This window comes from Thunnus thynnus, chromosome 2 (genome assembly GCF_963924715.1).
Source record: "Thunnus thynnus chromosome 2, fThuThy2.1, whole genome shotgun sequence".
Lineage (NCBI taxonomy): Eukaryota > Metazoa > Chordata > Actinopteri > Scombriformes > Scombridae > Thunnus > Thunnus thynnus.
The window spans coordinates 25,654,038-25,670,620 of record NC_089518.1 but is presented as its reverse complement, the minus strand read 5'-3'; the positions used below and the strand labels follow the sequence as shown (position 1 = coordinate 25,670,620).

General features: G+C 38.9%; 1 protein-coding gene across 1 annotated transcript in view; it reads right to left on the bottom strand.

Moving 5' to 3' along the window:
* Positions 1-16,583, bottom strand: part of ipo11 (importin 11) — a 126,384-nt gene that overhangs the window by 26,532 nt on the left and 83,269 nt on the right. Inside the window, exons 23-28 of the mRNA XM_067612685.1 lie at positions 12,096-12,175; positions 11,901-11,981; positions 7,517-7,612; positions 6,985-7,098; positions 6,251-6,372; positions 710-805 (exon numbers count right to left, since the gene is read on the bottom strand). Of these exons, the coding sequence (XP_067468786.1) occupies positions 710-805; positions 6,251-6,372; positions 6,985-7,098; positions 7,517-7,612; positions 11,901-11,981; positions 12,096-12,175 (589 nt within the window). The remainder of the gene's footprint in view (positions 1-709; positions 806-6,250; positions 6,373-6,984; positions 7,099-7,516; positions 7,613-11,900; positions 11,982-12,095; positions 12,176-16,583) is intronic.

Genomic DNA, 16,583 nt, shown 5'->3' with positions numbered 1-16,583 from the left:
CAGGAAGACTACAATACTCAGCACAGTCTGTCTCAGTTGATTGCATTTACAAACAGTGAATAAAGCTCAGAGGAAGCTTGCATCCACAAATATTTTGGTTTGATATGAAATGCATCAGGGAAACAAAACAATTCCACACATCAAATACAGAAACATTTACACTAACCTTTCTACCCAAGTTTTCAGTACATTAAACCCTGGCACATCTTACGAGGGTGCTGAGCATTCTGACAGCAGAGAAAAGCAGTGCCTGTATGTAGGTTAACATCTACGAAATGAGTGCTATGCTCCAGCCAGAGGGGAGAGTGCTAGGGCTAGAGCAGATTCAGAGTCAAAGGGTGGCTGACCATAGTGTCTCCTCCCGTAGTGGGCTGGTGTTTTCTTGGCCATTTAACAGGCCGTTGCTGTCCAAACACTGCCACTCACCCTCCTTCAGCTCGTTCAGTCATGATCCATGACCTTGCTTTTATCTCATTCATTTAAAATCTTTCTTCAGGTTTGTTTTTGATGAGGTGAAGCTTCAAACAACACATCTGCTGTTGCACTGCTTAAAACAATTTAAAAAAAAATACTTCTACTGTCTTCAATCATCATGCATGAGCTTTGTCGAAATTACTAAGTTCAGTCACTTGTGAAAAGAATAACTGCATTTTTTTCTTTGTTTTCTACTCCTCCTTAGAGATTGAGAGGAAAAAAAAAGCACACTTACTCTTTGAAGGTGCCTGTTTCGGGCTCTTCTGTCATCACGTCATGCAGCGCTTCAACACAGATGTTGATGATGCCACAGAACTTGTCCTGGATCACACTGATAACACACAGACAACATGGGGTCATTACTCAAAGAGAGATGGGTTCTTGTCCAATGAAGCAAAGAGTCATCAAGAGCAACATCACAACAGAGAGCCACTGTCAATGTTAAACCCTGGAAACACTGAAAGTGATGGAGTGGCTGTCAAAAAAAAAAAACATATGGCCGTCCAGAGAAAAAGTGATTTATGCCATCCATCAACTCACATCATAGCACGCATGTCCAGACTTTGCAGTTTTTATTTATCTTACTCTCAACATTTCACCTTTGGCTTTTGAAATTAACATTCGTATTTCTATTTCCTGCGTGTACACTCGGAGGAACATTTGACCAGAGTTCACAGAGAAAGGAAGACAAAGGGCAATCAAAAAGTATCTCAAACCATCACATAAGGAACAGAGCAGCAAAGACATTACTATATTTTCATGATCCAAAACAAAAACATTAGCAAATTGCGCTGCTCTAACACATAAGGGTAATTTTCCAGGTGTAAATGCGGTTTTTGTCACAAAGCAAACATTCAAGTGTGAAAAATAAAAATCTATAAGTCATTGGATCTCTAATTTTGCCGTTGTAAATACTGTATGGTGATTCTTCAAGAGAAGAGGCATTGTAGGGCCACAGCTTGCCTGCTTGCTGAACCTAAGATCTTTAAAATATGCCGGCTCACAACACCCACCGCCCATGCTTGGAGACAAGCAGCAGCCATTGATGAATTATTTGAGTTATTCTTTGAAAGCACTGGGATGAAAGTGGGTTTTCCCATGTCAATAGGAATAAAAAGCAGGGAGGGAAAAGAATACAAAGACTGAGTGTGTGTGGGTATGGGCACTGATGCATCAACAGTTCTGTCAGTTCAAGTACTTGGCTAGCTAGACCCCAGGCAATGCTGCGTAAAGTTCACTGAGCATGAAGTCTGACAAAAAATGGAAAAATCAGTGCATAACAGACACATAGTCAGCCTGTAAATACTGTATAGATCTGTCTCTATTTCTTATCTGTGGGGATCTTTTCCATCTACACCACTGAAGTAAGAACAGGTTCGTAAATATTGCCATTGAGACTGGAATAATGTGAAAGCGCACACACACACACGTATATAAATAGACAATTTTTGATTAACTTAAAAGAAGGTGAATTTCAAGGTAGTAGTAAAATTCCACTACAAATATTCTGGGAGTGTAAAAGACATCACTGAACACCTCTGTCCCCAATTATCTATTAATGGGCTCAAACTGCCAACCACGGTAACAACTGGATGCAGGCGTAGTATTAAAGATCCCTTATCACACATTTAAACATGTCTGTCAATTCTAATTCTATCCAACCCAACACCTCTCCAGTGATTACTTTGTAACAGTTGACTAGTGCTGCTGGCTCGTGCCTGCCATTCAAATCAATGTAAATGGAAACATGATCTGAAAGCTGACAGACTTTGTGCAAAGACAAACTAGTCTCAGTGACTAAGTCCTCATCAGAACTGTCTCAGTGTTGTCCTCCCTCCATACACAAAATGAGGTTGCAGAGAGGCAGGAGACAGTGACCTGTGAAGGCTGACGTGCATACAGAAAAGTTTTTTTTTTGTTTTTTTTTAACCTGTGTGAGGGTCTGCCGCACAGTTTGTTATCGCAAAATGATTGCGGAGCTGGTTGCAAATGGATTTCAAATAAGCATGACCGATTACATTTGATGCTGTTGAGCGTCACTGATTTTGAATCATTAAAGTAGACCCCGAATAGCCCAAATGCTTTGGTGTTGAAAGTGGCGAGTGCAGATCTCATGCCAGTTCTAAAGATGGTGTGAAAGTTCATCAATTTTGCTACAGCTTATGCATCAACAAGCTGAAACTCATTGGGATTGCAATTCATACCACAGCTACTAATTCTATAAGGCAATATCCTTATAACAGTAATGAGAAATGACCCTTACGGACAAACAATTACCAATTAATTCCTGAGAACTGCATAATGTGAAAATGAGGCACATACACAGAAAAATGCATGCTTTTTATACACATGTATACAAACTACGGCCAAGTGTGCTTCAACACCATACATATGGGCTGCATGACTTTGTTTAATTATAGCCAATATTCATGGTCCCAGAGCTTCATTTCCAAACAAATGCACAAGTCAACAAAGCAGTCAAAACCAATCAAAACTCAGATGAGAAAGTATTCAGTCTCTGGGGAGACACAACTTAGGGGAGACACTGTTATAATCATGATTAGAGCAAATGTGAGCACAGCAGATCTAGGCAATAAAAATATGCATACTGATTAAATAAGGTCCCTGTTCTTGTTTAGTATTGACATTTCTTAACAGAGGCCAGTGAAAAACAAACTGTCAGTGATGATGAACTGATACTGAAAAAAATAAGCTGAATGGAAGGTTCTAATAAGTAGGCAGTCTTCCATGAAAATGACCTCATGGCTATGCATGTTAAATACAATATGAAACTTAGACTGACTGAAAATCATATTACACAAAAGTTAGTCGACTTGGATATCAGCCTTTCCAAAGTGCAGCTAATCAAAAAGGACAAAAGGGGCATTGGTGCATGTAAGGAGTGGAACCTATCATACACAAACAAAACAGTGGTTGACAGATTCAATAAAAACAAATCTGTTCAAATGAAAAAGTGAAAAAACTAAAAAAAAAAACACTGTCTATCACAGTTCATCTTAAGTGATAAACAATGACAGCATCTCTGCATGATACTGTTCCATGATATATTGCAAAGTAATAAGGATTGCTTCACTGAACCCTTTCCGATGTATCACATCCATGAAACTGCTTCACAGCCCTCTAGACGTGCCTCTTTACTTTATGCCTTGAAGCAAATTCCCAGTTAAACTGAGTATGTAATACTGGATTTTCTCTTTTAGAAATCAAAAATAAATAGGTATATATATTTAATACCTACCTAACAGGGTAAAATTTGGAAACAAGAAAAGCTCTTTGTCATTCTGTGATGTGAGAAATACTTTTATGCATCAAATTCATACGATACAAATTCTCTACTGGTCTACTTACGGTCAGTGATTCCCATTTGATATTCTGACTTCCTGATAACCTTCCTGATGTTTTTCCAATGACATTGGTAGAAACCACTGATAAGGCACATTCCAGAAACTGATAGCAAACATCCCACTCACACAAAAGTGTATGTTCGGTACAAAAATGGCAGTAATAATAGATTATCAAGTGACTGGCCATACTTATCAGGCAGCCGCATTTAATCACATATTTAGGCAACATTGTGCTTTAACAAGCTCTTATCTCCCGTCTACTACACGTAACAGCTAATTTGTGGTGCTAAATCATCGCTCCTCTCATTCACTATTCTGCCCAGTTCATGTGATGGCATTTAGTAGCAATTAGCACTATAATCATGAATAACAGAAGTAGGAAAACTTTGTAAAAGTTCAATTTTTTGTGATTATTAATTTCTAAATAGCACGTTTTATTTTATTTGTCCTATTAATTAAAAAAAACTATCAGCAAGTCATTTCAATGTTCGATACCAGAGAAACTGATGATTTAGGTTTCCCACTATCTCAGCTTAAGTGAGATACTTTGTGAATCTCTTACAAAACACAGAAGATAATTCGATGTATTGCAGGCAGCTATGGACAAGATGTGGACCTTTTCCGATTTTAGCTGTGATTTTATGTTTGAAAAGTTGATTTGTCATGCAGCACCAACCAGCCAAGACTGTCATATTCAATTGCTGATGCCAACCCAGGATGGTGGGTGTAACAAAGGAATTCATGCCTGTCTGTGATTATCATATCTGGATGGCAGAAAAGTCAGCTTCCTAATCTTGATAAAAACATGCATTAAATCCCACAGTGACTTCTTTGAAGCACTTCAAGAGAAGTTTCACTTTGGAAAATTGAATGAAAAAAACTTATTTGATGGCAAGTGAAGAAGAGCAGAACATTTTTTTTTTTTTAACATTTGGTACTCAGCTTCCTGTGCATCTGTCACACTTAACTTTAGAAAACAGCCTAATATGTAATGACTCAGGCAAGAGAACAACCTTATTTCACACAGCAAACTCATTCCACCTCTCTCAAGTATAAAATATTGTTGGATTTTTGGTAAATCGGTTTTTTACTATCAGAAAACAAATGTGGGGAGTACAATCAATTTTTTTGACATCGCGTAAGACTCTGCACAAATTATTATCCTCCTCCACGAATGCCAAAGGTTCTCTGGTTATTTTCACCTTCGGATATAAAAAAGAGTGCTTTATCTTGAACATCTGTTAGAGAATGCAACTACTCTGGCAGAAACTTCCAAGCAGTAGAGTCAACAGCCTACATCAAAAGTTTTTATCTAAGAGGGATTGGTTTGTTTGTGTTTGTACATGTTGGCACCATGACTGGCATACTGAGGACATGTTGGCACAGACGGTGTTGCCTCTCAGCACAACAATCCACCATACTCAACAACTTGTGATCCCACACATTAATACACGAGCACAAAGTGATGCACAAATTCAACACAGGGAGGTAGGTGTAAGCAAGCACAGACAGATGTCTTGTGCCCTTTGTATAGCCTGATATTCATATGCTCAACTATAGAGCGTGGCATCTCAGCAAGAGACAGAATATAAACTCATATAAAGTGTTTCTATGGGGATGTGTGTGTATGGCCGTTCATGTATCTACATGTGCTCCACACTCTGTAGTAGATCAAATTGTCTCCCTCACTGTCACTTTCCACCTCCTGTTAACCAGTATGCCTGGAAACCCCACACTTTATGTATCCCTGTATTGCATATGTGGATATGCATGTGTGCTGTGAAGCTGTCAGGTATTACTGACATCCATATGGTGATATGGAGACAGTGATTAAGTTGTTGATGTTGCTGTATATTATTGCTTGGGGTAAAAATCAAAGTTATCTTTATCATAATAAAGCTGCAACCATAACTTGAGGACGATGACAAGTGCTTCGATGACTGATTAATGGTTTAAGTAATTTTTAAGCAAATTTGATGGTCTAAGCCTCTCAAATGAGAGAATTTGCTGCTTTTTGTTGTCTGACAGTGAACTTATAATAACAGTAAACTGATAGTAAGCTGATTATCTTTGAGTTCTAGACCATTGCTTGCAAACAAAACATTTACTGGCGTCACCTTCAGCTCTGGAAAATAGCGATCAGGAATCGAGAAAATAAACAGCATATTAATCCATAATGACAATAATCATTAGTTGCATCCCTTGTGACAACCCATTCAAGATTTCAGACCTTCCTGAGAAATTCCACTAGCTATAGTCTATAAAGATAAGCAGGACCTGAATAAAGATTTGTCAAGTACAGAATGCCTCTTCGTTTTCCCCTTATGTGCCTCTGTCAGCTGGGCTAACGAGGTGGAGGCCGTCCACTTCTCACCAGCTCAAAACCTCATCGGCACATACATGAATCTCACCTGTTGTCAGATGGTAAGAGGGAAAGCAGAGCCAGTGACGACAGCTTCCTCCTTTCAGGTTGAGTGATGTTGTCCATGCGGTCTACCCACATCTCTATCACACTGCCCAACAACTGGTCCACCTGATGAGGAAAGAGAATGATGAAGAGAGAAATGGAAGAGAGGAGGGTTTAATATAAAGAATGAAACAGTGGGATAACAAAAGAGCAGCAATAAAATACAGAAAATGCGATGACAGTATATGACACCTACTGAATTACTGATTTATTTTGTTTATGTATAAGAATATGGTTTTGCTATTGTAATAGGAGTCAGTAAAACTCACCTTCCCTTGTTGTTCTGCCTCATTTACCTCCCTGCCTTGTTCTTTATCGTCAAAAGAGAAGCTCAGCATGGTGGAGTAACAACTCTGTGATTTCTCAAACAGCCTTTTCGAGGCCTTTCATTTATTTTTTCATTTAATTTGTTTAAGGCAGCAATGTCAACAGAGGGCAAAATTAATTTTGCTCTGGTTCTGGCAAAAACAACAATTTCACAGAGTTTTAAAGTAAAGGGGGTTGATCTTAAAACTTTGGGGCTTGAAAATGTTACCATTTGCAATTCCGTGGCTCATTACTTTCAGCCTCGTTCAGTATGATTCCCTTTTAACATGCACTTTGCAGTTATGTCCCTAACAGACATTCAAAGCGATTGTGCTGAGGAGACAAAAATGAAGGGTAGACATTGAATCTCACCTCCTGGCTGCACTCAGAGGCCATCTGAGTGAGCAGAGAAGAGAAGAAACTGGAGTTCTGGAGCAGGACGCGGCCCATAATGCCTAGGTAAGTTGACATCACCACGGGGTATCTCTGTACACAACAACAAACGAGCAAAGAAACTGTGAATACAGAACCTCAGCAGCGGATGCAGAACATACACAAGCACACACAAATGCTTTTACATAAATCACAGGTCATTAAGTGTGATAAGGGGGAAGAAGATAGGCCCACTGACACAGCACAATCCTGGAAAGGCAGCATATGACCTTTAATTGAGCTGAATGATCAATAAATGCCACTATATAGTCTCCATACGAAATACTTTTATGTGACAGAAAAGGACAAACTGAAAGAACACACGTGAACAAGGTTAAATATCAGAACGTTCACTAAAAGAAGATGTGAAGTGAGTGAAAATCCACCACAAATAACAGATTTGATATCTTTACAGGTTTGTACTTTTACATAATCCCCGTCCAGAGCTCCAAGATGTAAAGGTAAAACTCACCTCACCGTCCACAATACCTCTGAAGACAGCTGGCAGCAGGGGCTGGAACATGTGGGCTCCTAGTATGGGGCTAACCTTTAAAGCTATCTCTACCACCTGCAAAGACACAGTGAGAGGGAGGATGAGGAACAAGACTTAGACAGAGAGGGAGGTGGGGGAACATTAGCAAGGAGAAACCGAAAAAGAACACAAAGGGCTCCAGAAAGAAAGGGAGCAAAAAACGAAGTGTGCAAAAAGAGAGACAGTAAGGGGACACAGGATAATGTAAAGACAGAGTAAAGTGTAGGAGGTAAAAGGGAGTTATTGGGAGCGTCTTTTCTGAGAGATAGTAGAAGAGTGCAGAAAATCCTTTCTTTAATTGAGGGTCTGACCTGCAGTATGAGTCAAGCAAGGTTAGTCCCTTAAGTTTTAGTTTCCTAAGAAGTTTGAATGAGCTGTGTGAGAAATTAAAGTTGAAATAAAGAGAATACTTGAACTCAAAAATTAAAAGTTTAAGTAGAGCAACAAAAAGCAAGGCCATAATATGACAAAAGGCAAATTTCAGAAAAAAAGATAAAGTGACTGACACAAAGTGGTATTCACCTCAGTGATTACCTTGCGAGAGAGCTGAATTCGCAAGATCACGACATCACGAGATCACACAAGAATCCTTCTTGTCAGGCTTCAAGATATGCGCTTGTGTCTGAACCATCGAACCAGTCAGTATTCTATGGGGATTCTCACATGATCTCGCGAATCAAGCTGCCTCGCAAGGTAAGACGGTGATAAGATGTAAGATGGATGGTTCATCCATCCCCGTCAAGCATTTTTTTGAAAGTTCCTGCCCTTTTCCAAACAGTTGCCAGGGACGACTTCTCAGATGGTTCTGTGTAAGAAACCATCTGGCGCGTCAGGTTACCTCAGTGTTCCCCTCAAGGAAAAGTCACTCCAAATTAATAGCCAACAAGCCTAATCTAAACCCTAAGGTACCTTTGTGTGCATATGCATAAAGACAGCTGACATACGGTGTTCCACTGTTAGCAATAACAGCAAAGAGTGTTGGGAGATGTGCCATATGCAGGGGAGTTGAGAGAATTCAGGAGATAGAATTCATTAGCATTATATTGGCATCTCAACAACACTAATATTTGATTTAGTATTTGCAGATGGTGAAATCTCTTAAGGTGTTTCAACCTATGTTTCAAGTCCAATATAATAATTTTGATCACTAGCAAGGGCACTACAAACTTCCAAGCAAAATTAATGTATAAAATCAGTAGCCACAACCTGAATATGAGATCTGTGTTTAAATGGTATTTGATTATGATAATACATGTACTTGCTTTTCTTTCCTGAAAACTGACTGGTACCTCATATGTTGTAGAAAACAAGCCAGCAAGGGAGCGATGACAAGAATTTTCTAAAAGCTTGAGTGACAGTTTTCACCCCTAGTCCAGAGAAGCCACAGTACTGCTGATTTTCTGTCTTGTGACATCGATAATTACAGTTATGTGCATTCACCTTGTACTGCGAATGTGTCTGTATAATGACCAAACTCGGGCACAGAAAGCTAATCTGAAAGGACGGGGCCTGGATCCAAAGCAGTAATCATTCCACCCTCATTAGGCTGCCATGATTAGAACATAAAATAAATCATGATCAAACCAACACAGTTGCTACGACACTGTAATATTAACAAATGGCGTTTATCCATCTAAGCCTCAAATGGAAGCAATTACTTCAAAGGTAAGAGACCATACAAAACACAGAGACAGACAGTGACATTCCCATGTCAGTTTATCAAAGTGTGCATGCAAATGAACTTTTCAAAGAAACACACGCTGATTACTCTGATCCTGCTGTTCTCAGGGTGCCCATGTGTGGTGAGCTGCTCTTGTGTATAGGTTGACAGGTTTGTTGTCTGCTGGCTTTTCTTTTCCTCAGAACAAAGGATTAGAAGGAGCCAGATGTGCAGTAATGCCACAGAGCTTTACTAAGCTAAAGCTTTAACGTTTCATGGCCTTTCTGCATATATTAAGCTTCTCAAGCAGCACAACTATCACATACATCAAATATCACAATAAGATGACACATACAGACATACGTATGTGCACATACTGATGTGCACACACATTCTGCAAATCTGAGTGAAACCCAAGACGAGAAATCATCCTTTAGAACGGATGGCCTTGCCTATTTAATCCCATCATGTCACCACTATCATATCGCCTAGAGCTGCAACTATTAGTCGACTAGCCGATGAGTCAATCCACAGAAAATTAATCTGCAACTAATTTGATAATACATTTAACGTTTTAGTCATTTTAAAGCAAAAATGCAAAAAATTTGCTGATTTCAGCTTATCATGTGATAATGAAATGCTTTTTTTGTCAAACATGACAGTGAACTGAAAATCTTTGTTTTTTTTACTATTGATCATACACAATAAAACATAATCAGAAAACATCACTTTTGACTCTGAAAAAATTATAACAGCCATTTTTCACTATTTGCTGCCATTGTATAGACCAAACTCAACTCAAAATTCAAAATTGTGATAAAACTCATTTACATACATGAGTTTAAAGAGTTTAATTCTGACTTAACAAGGCACGCTTACCATTTGGTTAATTACACTGTTGAGTAAGCAGCCTTGTATGACTCTCTCCCAAATCCTTTATTTTGATGATCAGATATAAAGGTAGCTGGCCAGACAGTGATAAGCAATCGGCTGTTTGAGGAAGCCTCTGTTACACATCTCAAATAATTAATTTGCTGTGAGAATATCGAGGCTCCTTTTGCATTATAATATATAATATTAAAGCTGCAAGCAGCGTTGAACGGGCCCTCACGCCTCTGCGCACGTCGGGCCGCGGCGCAATCAAAGGGCTTCTGTGACGGGCATGTAGATGTTTTCAGACCCGGGCTGTTTTCAGACAGTTCAAGAAGGAGATAAACATCACTTCCTTTGTCCATTATTTTTTCTCTCTTCCTAGGGTGTTAATGGTATCGGCTTCAAACTTTAATACATGTCTTATTACACTGTGCTGAACAAAAGTTATTAAAAACTTTGTAATAACTCAAACGGTTTAGATATTGTAAGCCCTGAAAGTTGTAGTGCCACATCACACCTTACAATGTAAACCAATGGGGAGGCAATCTCTAGGCATGGACTTTGTGTCAAACAAATGGTTCTGATGTCTAAAGTGTAAGTCTGACCACTTTGAAACCTGTAACAATGGATTCCCGATGAAATTTCCTGCAAAGAAATGTGATTTTCAATGTAGGATTTGGCCAAAGTCATGGGATTTATGAGGATATTTCACAAGAAGAGTGACATTCTCCTCTCCAACTGAGAGGGAGAGAGAGAGAATAGGAGGGGGGGGATGGGTGTGGGGGTTGAATGGAGCTCATTGAGAGAGAGTGACAGTTTAGTGATAAAGTGCTGCAGAAAAATAAAATCAAAACTAAAATTTGTAGCTCTGTACTGCAGTTTTTCCTTTATTAGGGCCCGAGCACCTAGCGGTTCGCTCACACTCTTATACACACTTATTATCTCTACACACTTGACAGTACACATTTCAATAAAACTTTGACCAGGTCATGTGGGTTAAAAGTCTTTACTTTTCTAAAAATAAACTTGATAAAATTAGGAAATTAATTTGTTTTACACACAAACTCATCAAGAGTTTTGTTTAATAATTGAAATTCAAGTGAATGGGCCCAAAACTTGCATAATTTTGATGCCACAGGTGTGAGCAAGACAGACATGTCTCACCCTGCAGAAAATTCTCATCCTCGCACCGTTGAGTTTTGATGCTTCACCGTGATAAAGGAAGTTGCTAGAACTTTATTGTACATGCTCCAGTCTGCACCAAACTTTACATATTTGATAAGAGTCCCGGCCTGAACACGTCTACGCAACAATATTCCATCAGTGATGCAAACTGGCTGAATAGCGCTCTGTGCGAAATTTCAGCAAAGCAGCCCCAGCAGCAGGCAAAACAGTGGACAAAGGAAGTGAGGTTTATCTCCTTTTGCACTGTCTGAAAACAGCCCGGGTCTGAAGACATCTACATGCCCGTGACAGAAAACCTTCGATTGCGTCGTGGCCGGACATGCATGGAGGCGTGAGGGCCCGTTCATCGTTGTTTGCAGCTTTAATTCATTCACAAGCATCACTGTCTGCACCATCTCTCTCTCTCTCTCTCTCTCTGTTTATCTATGTTTGTGTCAGTGTGATCAGCATTTTATGCTATTTCCAGTGCACATACTCTTTATTAGGCCGCAAAGGCAAAAACAAACACAGACTGTGGTGGAACTTAAGATGGGAAGATGAAAAAAACAAACCCAGAGAAATAATCAGAAGTAATAAGTAATATGTTTGTGTTAAGAGTGACAGTACCTTGAGCACTTGAACCTGTCCCTCATTTGTGATGTCTTTAAGCAGATCACAGAAGGATCGACACAATGATTCTGCATAGTTCTGTAAATAAACAAATGCATATGTGTGAAGGTTATATATTTTGTGTTTTTGATTCTTTATATACACGTTTATCACTTGACATATAGTACGTTTGTATCTGTGTGTACATCTCACCTGCAGGAACTCTGTTGCAGACAAATATATGTAGGCGTTAACGATCTGAAAGCAGGTGCGCAGGTTCTCGGAGCTCAACTCTGAAACAGAACATCAAAAGTTAAACTTTACCAAACTGCACATAAAAGTTGAATCGATGGATGCGGGCAGGGACAGAGAAAGCAGGCAGAGAAGGAGGACAAAGGCATTCGTTGATAAATAACCCTGCTGGAAAATGCTGTTTAGTGGTCTCTTCGGACTGCAATGCATACTAGATCAATAGTCTTACTGGTTTTGTTCACTGGGAACAATCGTTTTAACATGTCTCACTTTGGTTTACTTGGATTTACTGTGTTCGGTTATCAAAGCAATTAAGTCTTGTCAAAAAATCCAAGTTATATCCCTTGTGACTCGCAATTGTAAAAAATAAGATGAAAAAGTCCATGTTGAAAGGGGATTATTATTAACAGTATTTTCATTGTTTCTTTATATTTAGTGTCAAACAAACTAAAGCTTACAGAAGAAATACCTCAAATAAATAATTTGGATGACAAAAACATAAATTACAGGAAAATAATACTTCAGTATTACACCAAGATTAAGTGGAAGAATAATTTTAATAAACAAAGAGCTTTCTTAGCAGCTTAAGGTTTATAATTTCAAGCAGCAGTTTATCTGGCAGAATTAATGATAGAGGTTGTGAGGATCTATTAAGAATGACTCCATCTAAATTATTAAACATGCTGCCTCTGTAACATCATTATGCCTTCATTAAATATTTTCTCTCTGTCTCTGATGTCTTTCTGACCTTTGTTGTTTAAGTTCACGTTAACACAGAGAGTGAAGCCTCACAGATCAGGATGGGTGAGACTTGAGGATTTGCTGTATGTAAAGTGTTTATGGAAAATATAAAGAACCATCTACAATATTTTTCACATTTGTGTTACAGACTTAAATAAGTTGTGTTTATTTATACTTAACATCTGGCAAAGAGGTTATAAATTATGCAGCTACATTCAAACAGGATTAAAATTGAACCATGAACTAGTTAGAGACAAACAATAGCCGCTGTAATCATAAAAGAACATATGCTACAAGCTCAGCAAGTGTAACCTTAAAAACAATTCAATCTGGAAAAAGTTGACTATGAGGCATTTTGGACAGATGCTAATGCATCAAGACGGAAAATGCCTGCAAGGTAGCACTACCAAACACATTACATTTTGGACCATTTACAGACAATTAAACACTGGAGGGCGGTGTGCAAAAAAATGTACTTTAGGCCAGTAAGCCTGTGCACACATTTGAGTCCAAAGCCAATATAGTGCTGTGGCTTTAACTGTTAATGGACTCTTGAACCATGGAGCAGAAAGAAAAGAACCCTCACTGACACAATCAGTTTTGTAATAGGTTTGCTGTTACGATCAGAAGTGGAAGTTGAGTGAACGATTTGCCACTCAGAAGTACAATGCGGTGTGCTGTGTGATGTAGTTATGTACTGTACACAAGTGTGTTTACATGCTCACATGTGCAAATGTGTTGAGAGGGAGGAAAAACAGCTTTGCTAATTAAGCCAGTTTTTTAAGTGATTGCAATCACCTGTCAGGCTGCCTATTAAAAGTGGAGTTAAACAGATTAAAGAGGAGAAGAGGAGAGGAGGGAGTGATGGAGTCATGATAGAGGAAATACTAATAATCAGTCAAGTCTGGTGTGCATCTGTAGATTAAGAGGCTAAGAGCAGAAACAGGTGGCCAAAGGAATACTAAGAGAAGTGTTTGAGTTAGTGAGGTACAGACTGTACAGACAAAACCTAGAAGAAAACAGACTAGACTGAGGGACAGAAGAGGGAGAAGGAAAATGGGAAGGCGAGGAGTAAGAAAGGTTTCACAAAAGCATGCAAAATTAATTTTGGACTGGGAGAACATGGACACTATTCTGTGAGTATGGAAACACGTGCATGTGCACACAAGCACTTGCGCACACACACACACACACACACACACACAATACCTAAACATACACCACAACTAACACACACAGTAGGATATAAGGTTGACAGTAATCTAAGCTGGCAGGGTAACGGACCTTAATGCCTAGAATAGCATCCATGTGGCACTTAGAAACACAGTACAGATAAACACTTACGTATGACACACACACACACACAGGTGAGGGAGAGGTGAGAAAGAAAAGAGGAGACTGTGACGTGGCAGTTCCTTGGAAAGATGGACTGACAGGAACTGAAACACAAACACACAACTACATGCAGACAAAAACACCCCCAACAGTCACCCACACAGCAGCAACATACATACTGAGACTAACATCTACATGTGTCCTTTATGAAAGTAATACAGACTGACAAGGCAGCTAACGCTAACATCTAGAATAGTTGTTTACTTCATACAAGTTGACGGGGGAGCTAGTGTGATTACCTACAATAGCAGTTACTTCTCTGCACGCATAAAGGGGCCAGATGTAGCAGACATATATAAATATATAAAATAAAAACATCACTTTAAAGTGGGGTAAAGTAATAACTGTTGAATCTCAGAACATTTCATTGCATATATATATATATATATATATATATATATATATATATATATATAAATGGGGTAGCAGTATTAATTTTGTAGTAACTCTTAACTCTGTCTTTTAAAGCAGTGGTTCCTGACCTACATAAAATATATATTAAAAAAATCTTTATTTTTTCTGAGTTAGTGTTACACTCACAACTCAACTCACAAGGCCATAACCTGCGATGAGGGGTCACAAGTAGACATTGCTTAATTTTGTGACCTCTTAAAAAGATTCAAAGGGGTTTTAATGTCAACCAACTAGCTTTTTAATAATAAATAATAATAATAATAATAATAATAATAATAAGTTTATTTAGTATAGAACCTTTCACAAAAATTAAACTCACAAAGCGCTTCACAAGAATAGAAGTTAAAAATAAGACCATAATAACATACGTACAATAAAAACATATGCCACAAGTTAAAATTAATATAAAAAACAAAAACACAGGCAGCAAGGTACCTCAAGAAGAAACACATGAACAAATGATCATGACACGAAATCCGATTTAAAAAGATGGATCTTCTTCTTTAAAAGCTTCTATAGAGACTGCTGACCGTATCTGTACAAGAAGAGAGTTCCATAGTGTTGGAGTCACAATTGCAAAGGCACGATCACCTTTAGTTTTGAGCCAAGAGCGAGGGACAGCCAGTAGGTTCTCGTTGGATGACCTAAGTGACCTACTGGCGATGTAGGGATGGATAAAATCAATGATTTATTCAGGTGCCTGTACATGCAGGGCTCTATATGTAATAACAAGAACCTTAAAATGAATCCTAAAACGGATGGGAAGCCAATGCAAAGAACTTAAAATAAGACCTGGTTAACAGCCTTGCAGCAGCATTTTGGACCAGTTGTAGATGGTTCAGAGATGCTTTGCTGAGACAAGTGAAGATGGAATTACAATAGTCCAGACGGGATGATATGAAAGCATGAATGATCATTTCGAGTTCCGGTTGTGATACGATGGACTTGAGTTTTGAGATATTTCGTAAATGGAAAAAACATTTATGGGTCAATGATTTAATATGCTGATAAAAATGCATAGCCTGGTCAAATATGACACCAATATTTCTTAGGTTAGACCGAACAGCTGATGAAAGGGACCCAATACTCTTTGCTACCTTGGGAGCTATACTGTCAGAAGCAATAATGAGAACCTGTCTTGTCAGTATTAAGCTGTAGGAAGTTGTTTGACATCCAGTCCTTAATGGCAGTCAGACAGTTGTGCAGGACAGACAGTTTATCAGGGTTATCGGGATTAAAAGATACATAGGGCTGAATATCGTCAGCGTAACAGTGATAGGAAACATCACTAAATTTGCTGATAACCTGACCTAGGGGGAGCATATATAAAGCAAAGAGAATAGAACCCAAAACTGAACCTTGCAGCACACAACAGGAAATAGAAGCAGTTTCGGACGTGTAAGGACCAAGAGAGACAGAAAAACTCCTATCTGCGAGTTAGGAGGAGAACCAGTCCAGGGCACTCCCTGAGACACCCACACGCCTGAGCCTTTCAATCATTAGTCTGTGATCCACAGTGTCAAAAAGTGTCACTAAAACGGAGCACGCACCCACATCAGAAGACATCATTATGTCGTTGGAAACTTTGAGAAGAGCAATTTCGGTGGAATGCTTCTGATGGAAACCTGATTAGAATTTATCAAAAATGTTGTGTGCAGTCAAGACAGCAGTGAGCTGTTTGGCAACAACTTTCTCTAAAATTTTAGAAATAAAAGGCAGCTTGAATGTAGGCCTGTTATATATTGGGACTGTTTGGGTTTGTTTTTTCAGGAGGGGCCGAACAACTGCATGTTTGAAGTAAGCTGGGACACAACCAGATTGCAGGGAGCTGTTTATAATAGAAACCAGGCATGGCCCAATACACTCAGGTGCATTTTTGAGCATGGAATTTGCAGTCCT